The 25844-nt window shown below is 33.2% G+C and overlaps 3 protein-coding genes and 1 pseudogene across 5 annotated transcripts; 1 reads left to right on the top strand and 3 right to left on the bottom strand.

Moving 5' to 3' along the window:
* Nucleotides 1–2429: 2429 nt before the first annotated feature.
* On the bottom strand, nucleotides 2430–2993 carry LOC131175479 (uncharacterized mitochondrial protein AtMg00310-like). Its single transcript, XM_058139892.1, has one exon. It carries the CDS (start codon nucleotides 2991–2993, stop codon nucleotides 2430–2432), a length of 564 nt encoding a protein of 187 aa, XP_057995875.1.
* A 1473-nt stretch (nucleotides 2994–4466) lies between these two features.
* LOC110638487 (BTB/POZ domain-containing protein At1g04390) lies at nucleotides 4467–13843 on the bottom strand. 3 transcript variants are annotated; one of them, XM_021789065.2, is made up of 8 exons: nucleotides 13709–13843; nucleotides 13421–13547; nucleotides 12695–13202; nucleotides 12377–12510; nucleotides 11851–12293; nucleotides 5810–6955; nucleotides 5379–5531; nucleotides 4467–5221 (listed from the first exon to the last, which is right to left on the bottom strand). In XM_021789065.2, the coding sequence occupies exons 1-8, from the start codon at nucleotides 13810–13812 to the stop codon at nucleotides 4792–4794; spliced, it is 3045 nt and encodes a 1014-aa protein (XP_021644757.2). In that variant the 5' UTR covers nucleotides 13813–13843; the 3' UTR covers nucleotides 4467–4791. The 3 variants fall into 3 exon arrangements, with proteins under 3 accessions (XP_021644757.2, XP_021644758.2, XP_021644759.2); XM_021789066.2 differs by having other exon boundaries at nucleotides 6314–6955; nucleotides 13709–13832; XM_021789067.2 differs by lacking the exon at nucleotides 12377–12510 and having other exon boundaries at nucleotides 13119–13202; nucleotides 13709–13832.
* Nucleotides 13844–14831: 988 nt separating this feature from the next.
* Nucleotides 14832–16248, bottom strand: LOC131175543 (xyloglucan O-acetyltransferase 3-like). Its single transcript, XM_058140124.1, has 3 exons — nucleotides 16125–16248; nucleotides 15735–16015; nucleotides 14832–15620 (listed from the first exon to the last, which is right to left on the bottom strand). The coding sequence occupies exons 1-3, from the start codon at nucleotides 16246–16248 to the stop codon at nucleotides 14832–14834; spliced, it is 1194 nt and encodes a 397-aa protein (XP_057996107.1).
* Nucleotides 16249–23813: 7565 nt separating this feature from the next.
* On the top strand, nucleotides 23814–25047 carry LOC110638457 (galactomannan galactosyltransferase 1-like; annotated as a pseudogene).
* Nucleotides 25048–25844: the final 797 nt, after the last annotated feature.

The following is a 25844-nucleotide window of genomic DNA, read 5'->3' on the forward strand; positions in this document are numbered from 1 at the left end:
AACATGTCATGCCTTACAAGAGATAAGATGTGACATGGTATCTCGAATATTCATATAAAACCCAAAGTCTCGGATGCTTGGTACTGGTAACCAAGTTATTATGCGGATGCTAGTAGCTTATACGATAAAAGCTTGCCAAAACAATTTTGAAATATGAGATGGTGGTCATGAGAGCTACATTGTGATAAAAGTAGTGATACCACGTATGGGGGGGCTGCACGCCTCATTAGATATAATCTTTTGAGGAGAGGGTAATAACTCCGCGATAAATGGGTGTGCCAATAGAGCTTGAGGCCACCTTGAATAACTATGAATTGAGAATACATAGAAATGATGAAGCGCTTGTTAAGTGAAATCGAGTTATAAGCAAACAAATGATCTTGGGTCACAATTGTAAGGATAGTGGTGTTAAATAAAGTTCTAGACATCTGTGAGAGATCTAACCAATTATGATGGCCAAGCATTTAGGTTGTGATAACGAGATGAGCTTGATGACTGTGGCAATCGTGTATATGTGTTTTTCACCGAGGAAACTAAAATGGAAAGTATGTGGGACGAGAGAAGTCCCTCGATGCAATCTTGTGGAAATTTTATAGGTGGAGAGTGCAATCATAAGCAATATGGTATGCCTTCTAGGTGTCAACCACATCCCAATTGGAAGATGAGAAGTAGTCAAAAGGTAGAGACCTCAAGAGAACATGAATGCAAAACTCACTTGTGATGCCCACAATGAATTAAAACAAAACAAGAAGAGAACGAAGCGAGCCGAAGAGATTGGTAGCCGAGAATTGTTTATCATCGATAGTCGGTAGCATCAAGATATGGGTATACAAATAATGGGTGTGCAATAGGAAATGAGGGCAAAACTAGCATAAGCAACGAGTCCCACGAGCATAATGCAAGTTCCAGAGGAGAACATGGTGATACACGAAATCGGTAATGTGTAAGTTTCTTTATTCATTTCCATGATGACTATGTTGTTCATTGTTGACAACCATAGTTGCATATCATAGCTCCGAAAATGAATACTATTACTTCCTTATGCTTGAGTTCATGTATAACACTATTATTTTGTATTGTGATTATTTTGCGAGGTACTTATGATGGTGCAACCACAAGGCAAAGCCGCAAGAATAACTTAACGAAGGCCCGATGATATTCATGCGGAGGTGTGTTCATCACAATACAGAGAAATGAAGTATCAGAAGAACCATCACAAAATGAGCCATAAAGAATTAAGTGGGAGAGTATGTAGATGATTGAACAGATCCATCAAAGCGAGAACTCACTGGAATGCAATGCCACGGTAACAACAGCGGTAGTCGATAGGGTTATTGACTGTCTAAGTGGGGGAGAATGTCACAAGGAAGAATATGGTACTTCCATCATTGATCGGGTTGGGCAACTATGCCACAATCATAAAATAAGGAGGATATGAAGAATGTATATGAAGATGGGCACAAGTTGATATGAAGATACATAAAAAAAGAATCATGAGATTTATATGGGAGAACCAGACATGATGAATGACATGAAGAGGCACAAGATGTTGGGGAGAGCGTTGTTCAACAGGAGGTAAAAGATGACGAGATGTTCGGAGCAAATTGATAAGGACATCGATTGTTTAAGTGGGGGAGAATGTAAGGGGGATAGCCCATTACCCTACGAAGATTGGCTAAACCCAGACAAGCTGTAGGCCTATGAGATCGTGTAAGGTCACAATTGATGAGAAGGGGAAGTTTAGCGTACACTTTTATAAATATGAAAAAGTATAGGGGGATGTGACCACTGAGACATACTGATGTCTCCTCCTGCCAGAGGCCACTTTGTTTCTAATGCTCTTTAGGGGGGTGTGACTCGTTGGCCACTAGTGAGCACAATCGGGCCCAGCTAGTTGCTATGTTTGGTGTAAAGCTCTCCACCATCCCCGGGGTCATTGGCACAAGGGCATGACTCTAAGTGAGCTCCCTACGTACTCATTGTACTAGGCAGCGGGCATCGTGCTCTCGTGAGATAGGAGCTCTGTGTTTCCATGAAGAAGGAGCTTCATGGATACTACAAGGCCGAGGGGCTTGTAGTGCGCATGTCTCCTAGGCTCGAGGTTTCTATATAAAATCGATGATGCTGCTCGGTATAGGGCCAATGATGCTGCTCAGTATAGGAGAATAAATATTATACCTTGGCTTGGGTTTAGCCATACGGTTGAATGATGCTTATTGCTATGCTTTCGATTAATGCTTGAGGATGTACACAATGAGGGGCGACATCATGCTACAAAGAATATTGATATTCGGTTTCCATGTTAAATATGCTAAACGACACTCGATAAGGATATTTAAGATCCTCTATAAGAGGAAAAGTCCTTGAATACGAGTAGGCTGGCCTAGATTGGGTGGAAGTCTAGGTGCTACATGGGACTAGTGTCTGAGCTAGGAAGTGGCCTCTTCACACTTAGGACCAAATAGACCATGCACAAGAGACTCATTCCTAGAAGGGCCATTAGCATACATTAAATGACAGACTCTAAAATCACCCAACACAGCAATTCGATCAGACTGAACATAAAGACATTCATTTTTCGGTAACCAAGGATCATCCCAAACACGAACTTTAGATCTAGACCCAATTCTCCACCGACAACCATTATGCAAAAGCTGCTGATTTGACCATAGACTACAGCAAACAAAACTCGGGTTGGACCCCAACTGCACATCTAAAAAAACATTTCTTGGATAATAACGAGCAGCAAACACCCTAGCAACCAGATAAGAGGGCTGAGTGAGTAGGCGCCAAGCTTGCTTCCTTAACAGAACAGTATTGAAATCACTTAATCTTTGAAAACCAATGCCACTATCAGCTTTGCACACACATAGACGAGACCAAGCCATCCACCGAATCCCAGAGGCTTGAGAACCCGAACAACCCCAAGAAAAGGAGTTGAGCATATGTTCATTAAAAGCACAGAGATCATGAGGCAAACGGAACACACCCATAACATAATTGGGAATGGAAAGAGCTATGGTTTTAAGGAGGATTTCTTTTCCAACTAATGAGAGGGTTCACAGCTTCCACCCCTGAATCTTCTTCCAAACACGATCTTTAATACATTAGAACAATTCATTTTTGTTTCTACCTACAAACGATGGAAGCCCTAAGAAAGAAAGAAAAACCCAAAACTGTCCTTCTTAACAACATTAAGAATTTGGCACACTACATTCTCATTTGCTGGCTAAGTATTAGAACTGAAACAAACTAAGAATTTCTGATAATTGATAAGCTGACCAGATGCCATCTCATACAGGGAGAGGCACTTCTTAATGCAAGAAGCTTCCTCCCCATTAGCCTTGAAAAACAATAGACAGTCATCCGCAAAGAAAAGATGGGAGATTGAAGGAGCCCTACGAGCTACACAGCAACCATAGAGCCTCCCTTGACTTTCAAATCTAGCTAATAAGGAAGAAAGAGCCTCAGAGCACAAAATGAACAAAATTGTCGAAGACCCCGACAGGGAAAAAATGCCCCAACAACTTAGTATTACCATGAATAATCCCAAATTGAATACAAGACACGCAAGACATGATCAAGTTGACCAAGAAATCACCAAAACCCATACGCCGCAAAACCATACACAAAAAAAGCCACTCGATACGGTCATATGCTTTACTCACGCCAATCTTTAGAGCAGCCCAGCCCGCACAACCCTGAGATTTTCACTCGTACAACCCTGAGATTTTCGTTTAAGATAGTGCATAGCTTTATAGGCAACTAGCACAACAAAAACACACTGAACATCAAAGACAAGATCAGGCAGAACCAACTTAATGCGATTGGCAATGACCTTAGAGATAATTTTATACGCTACGTTACAAAGCAAAATAGGGCGCAGGTTAGAAATAAACTCAAGATTCTTTTTTTTCTAGATCAAAATAAACGTAATTTCATTCAACTTCTTAAGAATAACATAAATAATTAAAACCTTAATCATATAATGTGAGACAATCAATGATTTTTCTTACTTAAACCTGTTCATTATAAATAGGGCGCAGGTCAGAAACAAACTCAGGATTCTTCTTTTTCGGAATCAAAACAAACGCAATTTTGTTCAACTTCGCAAGAATGACATAAATAATTAAAACTTTAATCATATAATGTGAGACAATCAATAATTTTTCTTACCTATACCTATTCATTATAAATTTAAGATATAAAATATATAATAAGAGATATACAGTAAGACCTATCTATTAAATACGTAAATCTTATATAATCATAATTTAATTTTATAATGAGCCGAGTCTAAATAAAAATTTCCTAATAATCAATATGCAAAAATCTAGAAAACCAATGTCCCTTTTGGGTCAACAAAGACGAGCACTTTGGTAAATTAACAGCAAAGCCCAAAACGCAAAGCAAGCTAAACTATGTGCCCTTTAACTTTTAACAAAAAAAAAAAAAAAAAGTTCTCGTAAGGAATAAAATCTTTGTAATACGACGGATCAATTATTATCATTTCTTCTTCACTTTCTTCAACATAGTCCGTTTGCTCACATCAATATCTACATAAATGAACCCGATAACAGGAAAGAAATTTACCTATTTTACATCCCATTCCCCAACTAGTTTGGGATTTCTGTTAGAAAAAAAGAAGGTTTTAGATAAAGGCTTAGTCTTAACTGTTGTACACCCCATCACATTAAGAGAATTTTCTAATATCCCATTCTTCACGGTTTTCAACATCTACCACCCTTCAAAAAATCCAAAGCATTTTAGATCATCTTGAACTTGAATAGCTTATCCTTCTTGAGAGAGCCGAACTGAAGTTGTACGAATCATATCAATTACTTCTTCATCCAGTGCTTCAAGATCACCAGATTGGCAAAGTTGACGATATAAAGGGGCCAAGAAATTTGCAGTAACTTCAACTAATTTCCACAGAGATAAATCGGCAGCGATTTTAATTATCTTAATAGACAAATGTCTTGCAGAATCCAAACAGGATACTATCACTTTATAGCTGATATTCTGAACCTCTTCCAAAAACCAGAATTCAGCAAGCCAACAAAGCTCTAGGTATGGTTGCAGCACAGATAGCCTTTCCTCGCTGTCCATATTATCCCATAAACATCCAGAGGGAGGAATAGGCAGCTCATCAGTGTAGCACCAGTTCACTAGCCTAACCATTGCCTCCCAGCTCACAGGCACCTTTATGGTTTGGGAGTTGCTGTGACCATGAATAATATTAGAATGACATGAGAAAGACAAAAATATAAAAGATCAGGACAAAAAAGAAACAATTTGTTGTTCAATGGAGGCACAGAATCAAGTCAATCTACAAAAATGTCACATCTAAAGTTACAATATAATAGTCATGTAAGCACCTCTCCAGCATGCCTGACTGAAATAAGGCCCGCAGATAATCACAACTTGACCACAGCACAACTTTATGACAATGCATATGTGGCACTGATTTAGAGCATACATTACATCTCCAACATATTGATTCGGTTGCTTTAGCCTCCAAGACAATGTCCCTGAATCCAGAAACAAATCAAATTAGAGTCCATAATTTGGAAAGTGAATATTCCTCTAAACTACAAAATCAAACATTCATCTGGAAATATTCTTCAATTAATAGAGTTGCCTTTTGAACAAAAAGCCACAAATTGCTCAACCTGTACCTATTTGGTGCAAGTGACATTTAAGAAATCGTGATGGAGGTTAAGGTAATTTACTCATGAAAATAAATAACATGAAAAAAGCTGAACATAATATCAAGATGTCCTTGTGAAGATTAAGAAGCAAGCCGTACGAAAAATAATGCCCAGCTGGAGCAAGCACAAGAGAAAGATCATATCTGGGGAAGGGGGTGCCCCACTTGGGATGCCTTCTGCCAAACATTATTAACAGAGGTTGTAAACTACAGCGTTTTGCAAGAAATTTCACTTTCTTCAAAAGTTCCTCTCCTGCATTTAGATATCCCATGTAAACAAATTCCAACAACTTAGCCAATGCCAGGTTATCCACATGTGAAGATAAACGAATTTCTTTATGAAACTTTCCACACTTCCTCTCTGTGTCATATCCTACTGAAGAACCATTGGACGCTTTCTCATAACCAGGCATTTCTTCAGGAGGCAACAATGATGGACATCGAGCAGAAAGAATGACACCATGGACACTCAAAGAGTTCCCATTTGTGAGAATGAGTTGCACATCTGCATATTCATTCACATTAAGTGCTTTCCCAATACGCCTCCCAAGTTTACATGGAAAACCATAAAATCCAAAATAATTTAGAATGAATGCACCATACCATTTTATTCCAGGAGAGGTACTGTCACTGCATATCTCCTGGAGTGTGCTAACAAATTCAGCTTCAGTATAATCCAGTTGGCCACCAAAAATTTCTACATTATTTCTCGAAGATCCAGAGTGCATCAATTCAGCTAATCCCCACAGACCATAAAATAAAAGAATGTTATTGCCTTCCCAGTCTTCTTTGCATACCCAGCAACAAGTCCTCTCACTTAATATATTATGCAAATGAGGAGCAAGACTCCACCTTCCTATATGGATATCATTTCTTAAGCACCACCATATCAAATCCATAAGTGCCTGGATTCCTCCATTTTTAACAATATCACTTTGATAATATGGTATACCAGAATAACATACCAAAGCCACTAAGTTAATGCTAGTTTGAAGCATGTTCGGCATTCCAAAATTATCCTCGGATGGTGTATTATTTAGCATATGCAGTAAGCGTTTTAGATACTTCTTGCTAGCTGGCCTTAGAATTTCATACAGTATGAATCTTGCTTTTGATGCAATATATTTGCAAGGCGAATAAATCATCATCATCACTGCCCTTGATGCTGCTTCACTTCTGAAGGTATCAGCTATGTCATTTTGACATATTTGGTGCCCTTTACGAATTGAATCCATGAAAGATATGCTGCCAACAAACAAATAAAATATACAATGGCAATTGGACAAATTTCAGTCCTAGAAATAAAAGACCCAAAAGACATATTGAACACCCACGAAAATAATCAAGACTGTTATAGAAAGTCAATCACTATATTGTTTCTTTGTATATTCTGTATTCTATATTCCTATTTAGGATTTCTTATTTAGGGTTTCTTCTTAATTAGTAGAACACAATTATAGGAATCAATTGTATATATATACCCATGTACAGATTAATTGAAATTAAGGAGAATCATCTATTTCTACATGGTATCTATTTGTTCTCACCACTCAGCTAAGGAGAGACCTTGGCCGCCGACCGGCCGTTTCGACTCTGATCAACATCGCCAGCGTCGCCTCAACCTCCTCATTCTACCACTGTGTGCGGTTGCCTGATCCAGTATACCATTAAAGAACTTCTGAGGTTTGGCTCTCAAATCCTATTTTGGTATTTGCTTGATTTGTGATTTTGGGTTATTTTGCTGTTGTAAGCCCTTTGGATTAGCGTTTCGGTTAGTTTTCTTTGTCTTAACAAATGGCAGAAAATAAGAATGTTATTTCTGACGTGATTCCGGTGATAACTACGATCACGGAACACAAACTTAATGGTTCAAATTACTTGGAGTGGAGTAAGACTGTTAGGGTCTATTTGCGTAGCATTGATAAGGATGATCACCTTACTAAAGATCCACCTACGGATGATACACGACAAACTTGGCTAAGGGAGGATGCTCGGTTGTTTTTGCAGCTTCGAAACTCGATTATCAGTGAGGTAATTAGTTTAATTAATCACTGTGAATTTGTTAAGGAATTGATGGATTACTCTGTATTCTGGTAAAGGGAATATCTCCCGTATTTATGATGTTTGTAAGGCATTCTACCGTACTGAGAAAGAGGATAAGTCTGTCACGGCTTATTTTATGGATTTTAAATGGGTATATGAGGAACTTAATGTATTGTTACCTTTTAATCCTGATGTGAAAGTTCAACAGGCCCAACGGGAGCAACTGGCTGTTATGAGTTTTCCTGCAGGCCTCTCTTCAGAGTATGAGACTGCTAAATCTCAGATTCTCTCCAGTTCTGAGATTTCCTCTTTGCATGAAACGTTCACACGGGTCCTTCATACAGAAAGTACCCAATCTTCACAGCTTGCCAGTAGTGCTCTTATTAGCCGTAATCCAAATAATAGAAGAGGAAGTAGAGGAGGAATTATAGGCAACAGAAGTAATCAGCGTAATGGAGAGGCTAGTTCTAATCAGAACTCAAGAGGAATCATTTGTTATTATTGCCATGAGCCTGGCCATACAAAATATAATTGTCTACAACTTCAGAGGAAAAATCAGCGATCACAGATGGCAAATATGGCAGCAGAAGATTCTACAGTATCTTCCTCTGAGAAAACTATTTTGGTATCTGCAGAGAATTTTGCACAGTTTTCCCAGTATCAGGCATCTCTAAAGCCTACCAGTTCCTCACATCGCGATCACGAGTCGTGTAAATCCACTACATGCCTGGTGTCTTCATCATCAAAATGATTTATTGATTCTGCACGATGCATCACATGACAGTAATTCTAATTTTCTATCCGCTACCTAATCTCGCCTCTCATCTACTTTAGCTGATGGTTCTACTTCTTGTGTCATGGGTTCTGGAACTGCAAACCCGACTTCGTCAATTTCTTTGTCATCTGTTTTGTGTCTACCAATATTCTCTTTTAATCTACTTTCTGTTAGTAAACTTACTCGTACCTTAAATTCTTCTGTTTACTTTTTTCCTGACCAGTGTTTGTTTTAGGATCTTACGACGAAGCAGATTATTGGTAGAAGACGTGAGTCAGGTGATTTCTACATTCTGGAAAATCATATACCGCGGTCGCTTGTTTGCTCCAGTACCTTAACACCTATTGAAGCTCATTGTAGATTAGGTCATCCTTCTTTGTCAACCATGAAAAAGCTATGTCCTCAGTTTCAGTCTTTATCATTACTAGAATGTGAGTCGTGTCAGTTTGCAAAACATCATTGTTTGCCTTCTGTGTCTAGAGTCAATAAACGGGCTTCATCCCCTTTTGAGTTAGTTCATTCTGATGTTTGGGGTCCTTATTCTGTTACTTCTAAAACTATATTTTGTTATTTTGTTACTTTTGTTGATGATTACTCTCGTGTCACCTGGTTATATTTAATGAAGAATTGTTCTGAGTTGTTTTCTATCTTTTGTGCCTTTTGTAATGAAATCAAAACTCAATTTAATATTTCTGTGCGCATATTAAGAAGTGACAATGCCAAAGAATACTTTTGAGCACAATTTCAGTCTTATATGACACAAAATGACATTCTTCACCAGTCTTCCTATGTGGATACCCCATCCCAAAATGGCATGGCCGAAAGAAAAAAATCGGCATCTTCTTGAGATAACTCGTACTCTTCTTTTTCAGATGAAAGTTCCTAAACACTTGTGGGTGGATGCAATTTATACGGCATGTTTTTTTATCAATCGTATGCCGTCTTCTGTCCTTAATGGGGATATTCCTTATACTGCTTTGTTTCCTACAAAATCTTTGTTCCCTGTTGAACCCCGTATTTTTTGTTGTACCTGTTTTGTGCGTGATGTTCGTCCACAAGTTACTAAATTGGATCCAAAATCTCTCAAATGTGTCTACCTTGGATACTCCCGGCTGCAAAAAGGGTACCGCTGTTTCTCTCCTACTCTTAATTGTTATCTTGTTTCTGCAGATGTCACATTTTTTGAGTCCACTCCATTTTTTTCCTCAATCATCTGTGTATGAGAGTCGGGGGAAGGAGGATGATCTCTTAATATATACTGTCCAACCAATGTCTAGTCCTCTCCAACAGCCTGTTCCTTCTGTCTCTAGACCTACTCGACCTCCCGTTGTTCATGTTTATTCTAGGAGATTGGAGATTCCTAACTCAGATCCTCCACCAGCTACTTCGTTGGGAGATCCTGTACCTCATACTGATCATGATTATGATCTAGACTTACCCATTGCTCTTCGTAAAGGTAAACGTTCATGTACTTACCCTATCTCTTCTTTTGTTTCTTATAATCAATTGTCTTCTTGTTCTTGGTGTTTTGTTACTTCTTTAGACTCTGTTCCTATCCCTAACACTGTTGGTGAGGCACTGTCTCATCTTGGCTGGTGTGCTGCTATGAAAGAGGAAATTGAGGCTTTAGATGCTAATGATACATAGGAACTGTTGCCTTTGCCCACTGGTAAGAAAGCTATTAGTTGCAAATGGGTATTTACAGTAAAGGTAAATCCTGATGGTTCTGTGGCTATGTTAAAAGCACGCCTTGTAGCAAAAAGATATGCTCAGACATACGGGGTTGATTACTCTGACACTTTTTCTCCTGTAGCTAAACTTACTTCTGTTCGCTTGTTTATCTCTTTAGCAGCTACATATGATTGGCTCATGCACCAATTAGATATCAAGAATGCTTTCCTTCTTCAGGAGGAGGTGTATATAGAGCAACCACCTGGGTTTGTTTCTCAGGGGGAGTTGGGTAAAGTCTGTAGGCTTCGGAAGTCTCTTTATGGCTTAAAACAAAGTCCTAGGGCCTAGTTTGGGAGATTCAGTGAAGCAGTACAAGAATTTGGTATGCAAAAGAGTAAGTGTGATCACTCAGTATTTTATAGTCAATCTGAGACTGGTCTAATTCTCCTGGTAGTCTATGTGGATGACATTGTCATCACTGGGAGTGACTCTGCAGGTATTTCATCTCTTAAAACCTTCCTCCAAACCCCGTTTCGGACCAAAGACTTGGGATTGTTAAAATATTTCTTGGGTATTGAAGTTATGAGAAGTAAGAAAGGTATTTTCTTGTCTCAAAGAAAATATGTCATCAATTTATTGACAGAGACAGGAAAATTAGGTGCTAAACCTTGTAGTGCACCAATGACTCCAAATTTACAACTGTTAGCAGAGGATAGTGAGTTGTTTGAAAATCCAGAGAGATACAAGAGATTGGTAGGAAAATTGAACTACCTTACAGTCACTCGTCCTGACATTGCTTATGCCATTAGTGTGGTAAGTCAGTTTATGTCTTCCCCAACTGTTGCTCATTGGGAAGCCTTGGGACAAATCTTGTGTTATCTGAAGGGCGCTCCAGGAAGAGATTTGTTATATGGTAATCATGGACATTTGAATGTTGAATGTTTTTCATATGCTGATTGGGCTGGATCTAAGGTTAATAGGAAGTCAACTACTGGATATTGAATTTTTGTTGGAGGAAATTTGGTATCTTGGAGAAGCAAGAAGCAGAGTGTAGTTTCTCGATCTAGTGCTGAATCCGAATACAGAGCCATGGCACAATCAGTATGTGAGGTAATGTGGATACTTCAATTACTAGATGAGACAAGTTTTAAGACCTGCCTGCCTGCGAACTTGTGGTGTGATAATCAAGCTGTTCTCCATATTGCTTCTAATCCGGTGTTTCATGAGCGGACCAAACATATTGAGATTGATTGTCACTTTGTTCATGAAAAGATTCAACAACAGATCATCTCAACAGGACACATCAAAACTGGAGAGCAGTTAGGAGATATTTTCACAAAAACTCTGAATGGAGCTAGGATTAACTACATTTGTAACAAGTTGGGCATGATTAACATCTATGCTCCAACTTGAGAGAGAGTGTTATGGAAAGTCAATCACTATATTATTTCTTTGTATATTTTGTATTCTGTATTCCTATTTAGGATTTCTTATTTAGGATTTCTTCCTAATTAGTAGAACACAATTATAGGAATCAATTGTATATATATACCCATGTACAGATTAATTGAAATTAAGAATAATCATCTATTTCTACAAAGACAATTTCAATTATAATTATATGATAGATAAGAAGTAAGTAGTATATTACCATGCACATGCAATAAGAATGTCAATTCTACGTTCACGGCCATGCATGTTAGGATTGAAATCCTCCCTACAGTGTATAGCAAGCCAACCAAGAATGTCCCAAACATATGGCCTCAAACCAAGAAGAAAATTGACCTTGAGACCCTCTTGTGCTATAGATAACTGTTCTTCTGGTGACAACAATTTTTGTGGTGGTTCATCTTGAAAGTCATTTAGAAGAAGATTAAGGAGGACCCTGTCAATCCCTTGCTGCCACAAGAAATCATGATGCTCCCCTGCCCAGCGACTTATCAAAGCCAAATGACAAGCTTCCACTAGCAAAGACATTTGGTCATTGGCAATCTTCCCTGAATGAGAGGTCCATCCAGTCATTCCATCAATTATAGCTTTAACAATAGGCTCACAGCATAAGCTCATCATTTTTAAACACCCCTCTTCATTTTTCTGAGCAATAGAAGACATAAAATGACTTATAGTTAATATTTCACAGTTGGACATCTTGTGAAACAAGAAGTTACAATTATTACCGCTAAACATTGGGCAAGTCTAAATCCCTCAGTCCGAACAGAAAGAGGGTGAGATCTTCCCATGCAGAGAACCATAATTTGTAGAAGGGATTCTCCTTTTCCTAGAAGTTTCTTGGCCCCATTGCCACACAGTGCTGGCATACAAAGGAAAGGCCCATTTAATTGCCAGATTTGATTCTAACAATTGTAATAATAGAAGACTTTTTGAGGGGTTTTGGGTTGGGGTTTTTTTTGTTGAGGGGGGAGGAGGGGGAAGGGAGGAGAAGAGAGAGAGAGAGAGAGAGAGAAGATAAGAAGTTCAATGCACATAAATGATACCTATTGTACAATATAGCTTCAAAACTGCAACCTTAACAGAGAAATCAGGTTTTACACACATAGCTTCCAAGACTTCCAACAATTTAGCATCATTCCAGACATTATACCGTGATGCAGGCCACCGATGCAGTATTGCACTCAAGAGCGAAGTCATCTCTTGGAAATATTCAATTGGCATAACACCATCAGAAAATTCCCATATGCCACTAACAATGCGAGAAACAGTTTCTGTTTCAATCAGAATATCCCAAACCTTTTTCTCTCCTCTCATGCTCAGATTTGAAAAGATCATATTCAATGCAGTGGCACATGAAATAGATACATCTACTTGATGAGACAATAACAAGGATGACAAAGGATGGACCATATCTGACAAGTAAGACTGCAATAACGAATTGGGTATAACGTTGATCAAATTTACTACCACATTAGTTGCCATGCTTAATATGGCCTTGCTTTTATTTTGAAGAATCCATACTATTGCCCCAACTATATCAGCAAGTGAATCCTGAAAATTGAAGGCAAAACACAAAAAGAACTAATGTAACAATTATTCTCAAAAAATTACTCAAATGCAAATACCAAAGATACACATAGCAAGTTCCATAAGAACCCAAAAGATCTTCCAAGTAAAACGATCAATTAATCAGCCCACTACCCTTAATCAGGACAAAACTAAATGCCATCTTTATCCAACCATTCTTATCATCAGTCCATAGTCCATACCTTTACTAGAGGATGTTGCAAAGTGTCTCCTGAAATACAATCAAGAAAGGAAGCAATTGACCGAATTACGTGTCTCTGTATCTCAATATCCGTACACTGCCATTTTGATTCCTTACCATCATAAACTCTGCCAGAAACGAATAGAAATGAACAGGAATCGTCTACTCCAATTAAAAATACAATGAATTTGAAACGAAGAAAAATATTTACGATAAAATTGTCAAATTGAAAAGAAACATCAGCAATATAACTTCAAATTGAAAGAATTGAAATCCAAAAGAATGAAACCTTGTGCCGAGGCTGAGAGCGTGAAAGAGGCGCTGGTGAAGGGTATACATGTGCCCACTTATGCCTCTGTTGTTCTCTGTTGCCGCTCGCTTCGACGACTTCATCTTTTCAATTTTAGCTTCTTCAGCAGTGATCAAAGTCAAGAGGGACTTTTAACTGGGGGATTTTATAGCCGTAATCGCGCGAACACCGAATACAGCCATTGCATCGGCGTATCACGTGCAGTCACGTGATTAGTACTTCCGTTTATTTATTTTAAAAGGATTTTAAAAATAAACGATGAAATTGAAAATTTTACTGTAATATGATTGATATTTCATTTTATAAGTGAGTATTTTTTCTTTCTTTCTTTTAAATTTATTGTTTGAAGGATGTCTAAAATATGAAAGAAGTCACTTTTTTTAGAATATAAAAGAAATAAATTTTTTTTAATTGATTAAGAATACACATATGCCCAGAATAGAGAAAAAATATATTTTTTAAAAATAATTATATACCATTAATATGTAATATAAAAATTTAATTTATATGATGATAAATAAAAAAATTAATTTTTTTTTATCACAGAACAATGAAGAAATAGGTAAATTGTTTTCCTCTACTTAAAAAATTTAAAAACAAAAACTCGGATTAAAGTATTTTAATTATCAACTGTGAATTTATTACTTTTACTATAAAAAATATGTACTAAATAATACTTTTTGATATATAATCTCCTGGTTATTATTAAGCTCATTGAACTGTTTATAGATTTAAAAAAAAATCCACTTAATACCAAGAAATAAAGATTTTTATTTATAATATGAATTTAAATTGAGTTGAGTTTACAATATGAAAAAAAAAATTATTTGTTAAAAAATTCATTATTGTATTCTTTTATTAGCCTCACGTAACTATAGCTATTATTCTTTTCCTATTGCATTTTGGATAATAAATTTTGTTTTTTTATTTAAAATTGATTCATTAAAATTTTAAAATATATATATATATAAATAAATAAATATGTAATTTAAGCATAAAATAAATAAATTTTACTGTACACACTTAATGTTAAATCTATGATATGCATTCTTGAGGTCAAAGCTAGTAAAGCTTCTACAAATATTGTAGATTAGAGAAGTTCTCATTGATTTATCTCTCTAAGTTTAGAGGAATCAATGTATCTCTTAAGCAATGCCATTAATAAATCATTCCATGCATCGATGGGGCCTGGCATGCACCAATGGACACAATCACTATAACCTTTCATCCATTTATTACCCCAATAAGCATCAGGGTGACCATCAGGTCTCATTAGCATAGCCCTGGTGACATCCAAAACCCCAAATCTTTTCCCTTTCTTCTCTACTTTTCTTGCCTTTTCTATCTCTTCCACTTGAATGCTTCTAAGCTTCCAATCTATACCTTCCATGCTAATCTCTGATTCTTGGAGAGGTCTTGTCCTGTTGCAATTCCCTCCTGTGTTCCATGACCCATTCTCAAAATGTGCTGGTGAGTATGTTCTTAACAAGGTCACTAAGCTCTTGCATTCTTTGCACTCGTTGATGTAGTTAAGCACAAGTCTTGTTATCTTCTCAAGGGCAAACTCAAGACTATAGCTTTTGATGTTGGGTTCGCCGCAATATATACACCCTATCATATTTTCATTATCATATAAGAAGTGCTTCCTATAAAACCAATGCACGTCTGAGATTATTGCATAGTCCATTTCGGGGAGTTTACTTGTCCAATTCTGGTCAATCTTGCTTAGATGCAAATCAAAGGAACCAGAATTTGTTCCATTGATCACTCTCTCCTCGCCCGTCACCAAGAACCTAGTCCATAGGACCATGAGAGTGAAGTTATTGTTAGGGAAGTGCCAAGTTCGAAACCGATCATCAACATCTCTGTACGTGCTCACTGGGACTTCCTCCTGCAACATTTATCAGCTTTGTTACAGCTAAAGAAGTCTCTGATTGAGGCTCGAACGCGATACATCATGGTCCTAGAGATATATGGTAAATAGGAAAAAGAAAAACAAACTAACCAGGGATAAGAGACAAATAAGCGATTCGGCATGATTCCGAGCAACTGAATCTCCTATAAATGCCATTGTCTTTCCTCGAACTATTGCGAAAAAAATCCTGGGATCGAATCTTGGAAGCTCACAGGCATCAGGTTTCCATCTCCATTTCAAGAAATCTGTGTCTTTCCTCCCATGCTTGAAACAATTCTTGGAGTCAGGGATTGATAAGCAGCTCACATTTGTATATTGAGACCCTCTCAGATCATGAACCCAGTGACCACTGAACAAGTTACAAGTATCTTCTGAAAATTGAAAAAAGGCAAGGAACATAAGAAAATGGAGAAATGGAACTTTTTCCTTGTTCTTTTAACGGGAACATAAGGACATTGTGTTGATTAATTAGAAAGTTACCCTTTTGAAGTGGGAACCATCGATGAAGGCTCAGGTCGTTTGAGATGTCAAATGCCCTCCGAGAATAGAGAATCAAGAAGCTGAAGAGGAAAGTCAATCCCATCAAATAATACGATAATTTCATGTTTGGGAGGAAGGAAAGGAGAAAGGACAGAGGAAAATCTCAGGAAAATAGACATTGTCACAGAGAAACAAACTTCAGGACAAAGAATGGCTCTCCAAGAAAACCATAATGGGAATGCTCTTGTTAAGCTTTTACCAGTTCTTCCTAATTCTAATCAGCACGTGACAGCGCATCAATTCAGGAGTAGCTTGGATTTACACTAATTTTAAACCTAAATTTCATCTCAGTATGTCATGTGTAAGGCTTCTCAATCTCATCCGCTTATCAAAAATCTTTATTTACAATTACAATTTGGACACATGGCTATTCTTAATCCTAATAGCCTTAACCAATTTCTTCGCATTCTGTGGAGAATTTCGTTTATCTTTGTTGAATCTGCCTCTTTTCATACCATGATTAATGAATGTGAAATGTTCTTTTATGTTCATATTCTAATATTTTATTGTTTCGGCTTCATTTATTTTCTGAAAAGATATATATTTTATATATTTTTTTAATATTTAGAGTATTAAAAAAATATATTAATAAAAAATAGTTTTCTAATTAAAGAAAAATTAATTCGTTTTAAGAAAAATAATTTTCTTTTTTAAAAAATGAAGCTATTTACTAAATTTTAACAATTTTATTAAAATATAAAAATATTTATATATGTATTATATAAATACATCTATATTATATAAGCACTTATACTGCAATTAAATAGTAAAAAATTTTTAATGAAAAATATTTTCTTAAAAAATAATTGACATAAAATATTTTTTATATACCAATTATTTTTTCAAAATAAATGGTGCCTACATTCTTAAAAAAATTATTACTTACTAAATTATCATAAACAGGGGATTAGAAGGGCTAACACCAGCGTCTTTTTTCTTTTTTTTTTTTTTTTTTACAGAGTTACCCCTCTTATGCCGGAAGTAACAATGTCTGAAAAGTGACGTATGTTTTAAAGATTGGAATAAAGCTCATCTCTTGAATTTATTGAAGAAGTTTAATTTAATTTATTTTTAATTTTTAATTTAATTTAATTTATAAATTTTAATTTATGTTTAAATTAGTTAAATTAAGTAATATGTGTTATTTTTTAATATTTAATTATTTTTAATATTAAAATATTATTTTTATATTACATAATTATTTAAATAAAAAATAAAAATATTATTTTTATTATTCAATATTATTAATTAAACTGAAAATATAAAAAATATCTTTATATTTTCATATAATTAATTAAAATTTTAATTAAATTTAATTATTTAAATGACAAAATATAATTTTTGTATTTCATGCTTTTAATTTAAAATTAGAAAATTATAATTAAATAAAATTAAAAATATAAAAATATTATTTTTTTATTTCCATATTATTAATTAATATTAAAAAAGTAAAATATAAAAATAACTAATTATAGTTAATTAATTAAGATTAAAAATAATTAACTAAACAATTAACATTAAAAATTAATTAATTTTAAAAATATTTAAAAATTATAAAAAAAAAGCAACTCAAAAGTAGTGAGTGAGTTCCACCTTCCTCAAAATTAGATTAAATTAGACATAAATTAAAATTTTTGAATTAAATTAAATTAAAAATAAAAATTGAGTTAAATTGAACCTTCCAAATAAATATAGAGAGGAAATTAGACTTTATTCTTTTAAAGATTTGGCAAATGGGAATCTTTTCTTTGTTTGCTTTGTTATTTATTTATTTATTTTTTTTTTTTTGCAAATACCCATCAGCCATAAAACAAGTTTTAAGTAAGTGTCTACATGTGGCCACTGTATATTTAAGTAAATTGTATTATTATCCCTAAATTTAGAGGTTGTTTTATTTTGTCTCTACAGTAACAATAAAATCTTTAACTTTAATTATATTTAAAAAATTAAAATTCCTTTAACCTATAACAACAGATTAACAGATTAAAAAAATATATAAAAAATTATTATTTTACCCACTTTCTATTTATTTTTATGATTAAATTAATTAATAATTAATTATCAATAAGATCCATTTATTTTTAATAAAATTAATATTTATTAAATCTATTAATAAAGTTATTCATTAATTTACATTTTCTTTATTATTTTTATTATTAATTTAAGTGTTATTAAACTTTAATTGAGTTAATCAATAAATAATCTATTATTCCTTTAATTTTGGAATACTATTTTCTAAATTTTATTTCAACTAAATAATTTAAGTCAAATGTCAATTAATTTACTTATTCTCTTGAATTTTAAAAAACAATTTTCTAAAATATAATTTAAATTAAATAATTAAATTTAAGTCTTATTTCATTGAGTTCATTAATAAATTAAACAATCACCATTAACTAAGGATTAAAGAGTAATTTGCATTACTGAGATCAGGAAACGGTTTAGATTCTTTTTCTCTCTTTTTTTTTTAATTATCAACATTATAATATTTAAAATATTATTTTATTAAAATAACTCAACCATCCACAATCAAATAAAATAATTCTATATATTTTTTATAATAATAATAAATAAATAATATATATAATTAATAATTATATTAATGAATAAAATAAAATAATTTTATTGATAAAAATTATTAATTAATTTGATTATTAAGGTGAGAGAGAAAAAAAGAATGGAAAAAAAGATAAAACGTAATTTTATTTTTGAGAGATGGATAAAAGGGTAATTTTATTCTTTCTAACTTGAAAACTTGCCATTGCTATGACAGGATAGAGGGTTTTTTTGAAATAAAATTAAAATTGAATCATTTTATTGTAATAAATTGCAGACGGAAATGAAACAACTCAGCTAATGGAATTTATCCTCCATGTACTTTAATCCTCATTTCTGCCATTGATGAAGGGGCAATGCCGATTCTCCAATCAAGTCTGAAAAACAGTCCTAATGAACAATTTCTTCCATTTATTGGAAATTGCATTTAGCTTTGTTAGCATTTCTCAGTTGCTTAAACTCAACTTGTAGAGGAAAGGGATCCCTGATTTTTTTTTTTTCTGTTTTAAATAATAATAAGGTTCCTAGATGGCATGAGCAGAGCAGAAATAAGCTAAAGTGGCCTCTGTGATTAATTTTCCAGTTAATGGCGGAGGTGGAGCCATGCTAGAATGTTATTGTACAAGCTTAAGAAAACTTTGATATTGTAAGCGGAAAAAGGCATATTCATCATGGGCTTGGCAACCCCCTCTCTGCCTCCCAAACTTTTCCATATTCCGCTTGAGTAACTTTGAAACCAGTCTTGCCTATTGGGCCAAATTCTTGTCAGTGTTATCTTTCGTGTTCATGTACGTTGGAAATTTACGTATACCACTTTCATATCCTTGTGGATGACCATTCTCCTTAACTTTTTATCTATGCTTTGCATTTTCTGAAGGAAACTGAACTAAAGTAATTTTCTTTCCCCAATTCTACTATCTTCATCATATAGTAGTTGTGTTCTGAAGAAAAAGAGGGGATTTGGAGAGGGAGGTAGATCGGCCAAGCAAGGTAGGTTATCCTTTAACACTTCTCCTTTCTTTCCTTGAATTTTCAGCCTTCTTATGACTTCAATTGGAATTTTAGAGTGTCGACTGGAGAAATTGAAGCAAATAAAAAAAAAAGGGAAAAAAAAGTTAAGGGTTTTGGCCAAGCTATGTGAGGAAAAATCTAATCTCTTTCATTTTTTTTAATTCTTTAATAGAATCTTTTTAATACATTATATTTCCAGTATTTCCAATTATGAGTTTGAGGTAAAGATTATTAAGGAGGAAAGGCAAAATAACTTTCTTATTAATGAGAAGAATGATGATCAAAGTTGAAGTGAGAGTAAATTAGGAGTTTACAAAATTGAAGAAATGCATATAGCTAATTCATTATGTGTGTATGATATGCGAAAGGATGAATAGGAGAATCAATAAATAATCAGATGCTTCGATTCTTATTTTGTTGATGTTCGAAATATAGCTAGCTAGTAGCTACTACTGAATTTTAATTTACTTTTCGCTGCTATTTATGCTCTCTGAGCAATGGTCATGCCCATTTAAACAGAGATTAAAGTAGCTTTCTTTTCCCTCTTTTGTTTTTTTTTCCTCTGAGACTTTAGGTTTTTTCTGTAGAGTTTCGTTGACCATCTCCTGCCCTTTGGACGGAGGATGGCTCTCTTTCCCCAGCCCAGTGTGGGAGTCCCCTCACCCTGCCCAAGGACTATAGATATTTTTTAGATTTTGTTTGGTTGTTTGCAGGTTTGAGGCTTATTTATAAGAGACCTAGGCACACCTGTGATGGCTTGGTTTTTTAGTTCAGTGGCAATAGAGTTCTCTATGGCTGTGAATTTGCTGAGGGGTTGGTGTGAGCCTTTGAATCGCATGAGAGAAAGCGCTTCATTCGATGGTTCCAAGGCAGAGAGACCTCGAAGGTTCAAGTGTTGGTGACCTGTCTTTGACCATTGCCTCCCTCTATGAGCTCTCTCTCTTTCTTCCCTATTTATTCTCTCTAGTTTGGTGTGATTCTAGTACCATGATTGTGTGCTTTTCTATTTAATTGGGACCTTCAGACTTGCTCATTACCGTGAGTTTTTGTTGTACCATGGTCCTTTTCTTTCAAACAAAACGCCATGCAAGGGCCTAAGAGTGAGTTTCATTTGGGCTTTTGACAAAAAAGATGTAATTGAGAATAAAATAATATTAAAAAATAGTGCGTTTGAACATAATTATCAAAAAGGAGTGAGTTACGTTAAGCTGAACGAAATAAATTCGGAACGCTAATTATAATAGCATTTTTAAGGTTCTGACGCTATTTATAATAGCATCCGCATTAAAAAATTTTAACGAAAGTTGGACACTATTTAAAATAGCATCCAGCTTTTTTTAAATAATAAAAAATTAATTAAAAAAAATTTAAAGGTTGAACGCTGTTATAGTAGCGTCCAACTTTTTTTTTAATTTTTAATTATTAATTATTTTATTTTATATTTTAAATAAAATATAAATATTATTTTAATAAATAAAATTATAATATATAATATTATCTATTATAATATTTTTATTATAAATATTATTTTTTAATTTAAAATTAAATTAAAATTTAATAAAATAAAAAATTATAATTAAAAAGATTTAAGAAAAATTAGGCTCTATTTAGAGTAGCATCCAATTTTTTTAAAAATTTTTAATTATTTTATTTTATATTTTAAATAAATTAAAAATTTTATTTTATATATTATAATATTTTTATTTTTTTAATTTAAAATTAAAAAAATAAAAATATTATAATATATAAAATAAAATTAAAAAAATTAAAAAAATAAAAATATTATAATATATAATATAATATTTTTAATTTATTTAAAATATAAAATAAAATAATTAAAAATTTAAAGAAAAGTTGGATCCTAATATAAGAAGCGTCTAATTTTTCTTAAATCTTTTTAATTATAATTTTTTATTTTATTAAATTTTAATTTAATTTTAAATTAAAAAATAATATTTAAAATAAAAATATTATAATATATATTTTTTATATTATAATAAAATTAAAAAATAAAAATATTATAATATATAAAATAATATTTTTAATTTATTTAAAATATAAAATAAAATAATTAAAAATTTAAAGAAAAGTTGAATGACTTTTCTTAAATTTTTTTATTTATTAATTTTTTTAATTTTAATTTTTTATTTTATTAAATTTTAATTTAATTTTAAATTAAAAAATAATATTTATAATAAAAATATTATAATATATATTTTTTATATTATAATAAAATTAAAAAATAAAAATATTATAATATATAAAATAATATTTTTAATTTAAAATTAAATAATTAAAAATTTAAAGAAAAATTGAACGCTACGCTAATTAGCATCTAACTTTTTTTAATTTTATTAATTATTAATTTTTTTAATTTTAATTTTTTATTTTATTAAATTTTAATTTAAATTTTAATTTAAATTTAAATTAAAAAATAATATTTATAATAAAAATATTATAATATATAATATTATATATTATAATTTTATTTATTAAAATAATATTTATATTTTATTTAAAATATAAGATAAAATAATTAAAAATTAAAAAAAAAATTCAACCCTACTTTAAATTTTTTTTAATTAATTTTTTATTATTTTAAAAAAAATTGAACGCTATTTTAAATAATATCCAGCTTTCATTAAAAAATTTTGATGCGAATACTATTTACCTTAAAAATGATATTATAATTAACGTGTCGAACTCACCTCATCCGATTTTTTTTTTAATAATTATGTTTAAATGTACTATTTTTTAATATTACTTCATTTTCGATTATACCGTTTTAGTCAAAAGCCCGTTTCATTTTGTGTTCTCCCTCTCATGGTGGCGGATGTCTGGAAGAAAAGAAGCGTTTTTTTCTAGATGGAATTTAGCTTTGGATGCAGCGCTGGGTCTGCTTACCGAGCGGGTTTGGGTCCAAATCCTTAACCATTCTCAGTTAGGGTTTACGATTGGGTCTTTGAGACTTTTTCTTCTGGGCTGGGGGCGGTTTGGGTTGATTGTAATGGCCATGGGACTCCTGTCAGGCTTAAGGCATGATTTGTAATTTGCTTTTAGGATGCAGTCCTTATGTAATGGGCTTTAAGCCTTTAATTTCAATGGAATTCTATTTTTTTTAAAAATATATATTATTTTTCCTAAAAATATGAAATATATAATCAAAGGGTAATAATTATGAAATATCTATGGGCTCAGTTTTCTTTTTTTAAATTAAAAAAAAAACGGACTTATTGGAATAAAAACTACCAGAAGGATTGGAGTAGTTGTGAGTTGAGTTTCTTGGATATTTCCATGGTGTTCGACGCTTTTGATTGTATGGTGGCCTATCAAACTTCTCCATTTTGCTATGGATTATTTTATGCACTTATCCAAATCACATTAACTAGTAAATATTTAATATTTTTAATTGTATAATAACCATGAGATTTATTAATTAATTAATAATTAATTAGATAATTTGGTTTGATTTTAATTTTTAGGACTTTTGGTTATTTCAATTTGATTTAATTTTAGAGATAAAATCTTTGAAAAAATTGAATTAAACCGAATTAAACGAAAATATGTTCAATTCAAGATAAAAACAACAAAATAAAGTGAAAATCAGGATTGAATCAAAGTAAAAATCATAAAATAAAATTGAAAATCTCAAATTGATCAATTCAAACAGAACCAAATTAGATTAATTCAATTTAATTTTTTTAATATTTTGATTTGATTTAAAATATTTATAAATTTAATTAATTCAAATTTAACAGTTTAATTCAATTCAGTTTTACCTGAAACCCAGCCCTACAAGTAATCAAGTTCATGTTATTAGTTCAAATGCATTTGCATTCTCTACCACCCTAAATTAATGATGCTTGGAGATTTACATCACATTAATTTCTTCTTTGACTTTTTTAATTTTATAATAACAATACTTATACATTTTGGTGTCCCCCACATGGAGGGAATCAAACCCAACATGCAAAACACTCCACTGTACACACACACATTAGAATCCGCCATCACTTCCACTGCTAAGAAAATGCTGTCTGCAACAGCAAACACATAATCCAAAATAGAGCCTTTTCATTAATAGCTGATGGGTTTCTCTTTGTTGGAGGAGCACTGGTGGCTGTTTCACTGTTTTGTCTTTCCTGTCCCTAGTAAGTCCTAACCTCAGTTTCCCAACCCCAATCACTAAACCAGCAAGCAACGTGCAAACCATTAACATGTGCTACGATACACCTGAGCCTACTTTCTACGATGACACAAATTTTAGCTGCTCAATTGAGAACTCCATGAAAGACTGGGTTGCAAAAAGAAGAGAGTGGCTGAAGCGTCATCCTACATTTGCTGCCACTGCAAGCGATCGGATTTTCCTAGTTACAGGATCACAACCACAGGCATGCAAAAATCCGGTGGTGGATCATGTGTTATTGAGATTGTTCAAGAACAAAGTTGACTACTGTCGGATACACGGGTATGAAATTTTCTACAATAATGTTTTATTACATCCAAAAATGAAAGGGTTTTGGGCCAAGTACCCCATTGTTGAAGCAGCCATGTTGGCTCGCCCGGAGGCCGAGTGGATATGGTGGGTTGATTCAGATGCAGTGTTCACTGAAATGGAGTTCAAGCTCCCATTAGAGAAGTACAAAGACTACAACCTTGTAGTTAATGGCTGGTCATCTCTGGTGTACAAGAAGCGAAGCTGGACTAGTGTCAATGCAGGTGTGTTCTTGATCAGGAATTGTCAATGGTCGATGGACTTCATGAATGCTTGGATTAGGATGGGTCTACAAACGCCAAACTACGAAATGTGGGGAAAAATTCAAAGATCAATATTCAAATACAAGATGTTTCCTGAAGCAGATGATCAAGCAGGTTTGATTCATCTTCTTTTGAAAGAGAAGGAGAAATGGGGGGGCAAGATTTATTTAGAGGAGGAGTATTGGTTAGATGTAGTAGATGCATATGAGAACATTACCCAAAAGTACCTGAAAATACAAAAGGAGGTGCCTTCTTTAAGAAGAAGGCATGCAGAGAAGGTGAGCAAGAGCTATGGTGCATCATGGGAGCAGCATCTAAGAGCAGCTTTAAGAGAAGGCCTCTTATTACACAGTTTACTGGGTGTGAACCATGTTCTGGTGACCACAGTCCTGCATATTCTTGGGAGGCTTGTTTCAATGGAATGCGAAGAGCTTTGAACTTGGCAGATAATCAGGTGCTTCTTAATTATGGTTTTTTGCATCAAAATCATCTGGATTCTTCGTCTGTGTCGGCTTTGCTGATTGATTTACCATCTTGAACACTCATCACTTTTTAGGAAACTGGAAGTAATTAAAGAAATTAATTAATTTGTTCATGTAGCTTGTAAAGTATCTTGAACACTTGAAAGCAGCTTTATCTCGAAGGATATCACATGAACAAGAATAAAGCATGCTCTTAATTAGCATGTAAATTTTATTGACAATTGTGAATTTTTTTTTTTAATTTTTAATTGATTCTAAGAATCCTTTGCTCTTTTAATATTTTCTCTATTCCTTTCTTAATAAGTGGGTTTATTTAAAAAATCCATTTCCCCACATCCTTGCTCACTGAAGTTCCAAATGAAAGATTACCTTGTCAACATCCTATCTTTTTCATTCTTTGTCGGTTTAATTGATTCAGTTTTAAAATTAAATAGGTTCGGTTTGGTTTTGAATTATAAAAATTTCGGTTATTTTGATTCGGTTCGATTTTGAAGAGAAAAAAATCAGTTAAACCGAACTGAACCGAATAGTATTTATATAGTCAAATCAAATTAAATCAAATCGAATCGATTTTTGAATTGATTTATTTTTATGAAAAATTTATGAATTATATTTAATTTTATATATATTAATTATTTAATTTCATTGATTAATGGTTATTAGGTTCAAACCAAAGTTAAAATTAGACCAAATAACTTGAAAATCAAGTCTAAATTCAAAAATAATAAAAAATCAAACCGATCGGTTTTAACTGAATCGAACCGAAATAGAACGGTTCGACGGTTCAGTTCGATTCGATTTTTCACCAATTTCAGTTCGGTTCGATTTCTAAAATTTACGGTTCGATTTTATA

This window comes from Hevea brasiliensis, chromosome 17 (assembly GCF_030052815.1).
Source record: "Hevea brasiliensis isolate MT/VB/25A 57/8 chromosome 17, ASM3005281v1, whole genome shotgun sequence".
NCBI lineage: Eukaryota > Viridiplantae > Streptophyta > Magnoliopsida > Malpighiales > Euphorbiaceae > Hevea > Hevea brasiliensis.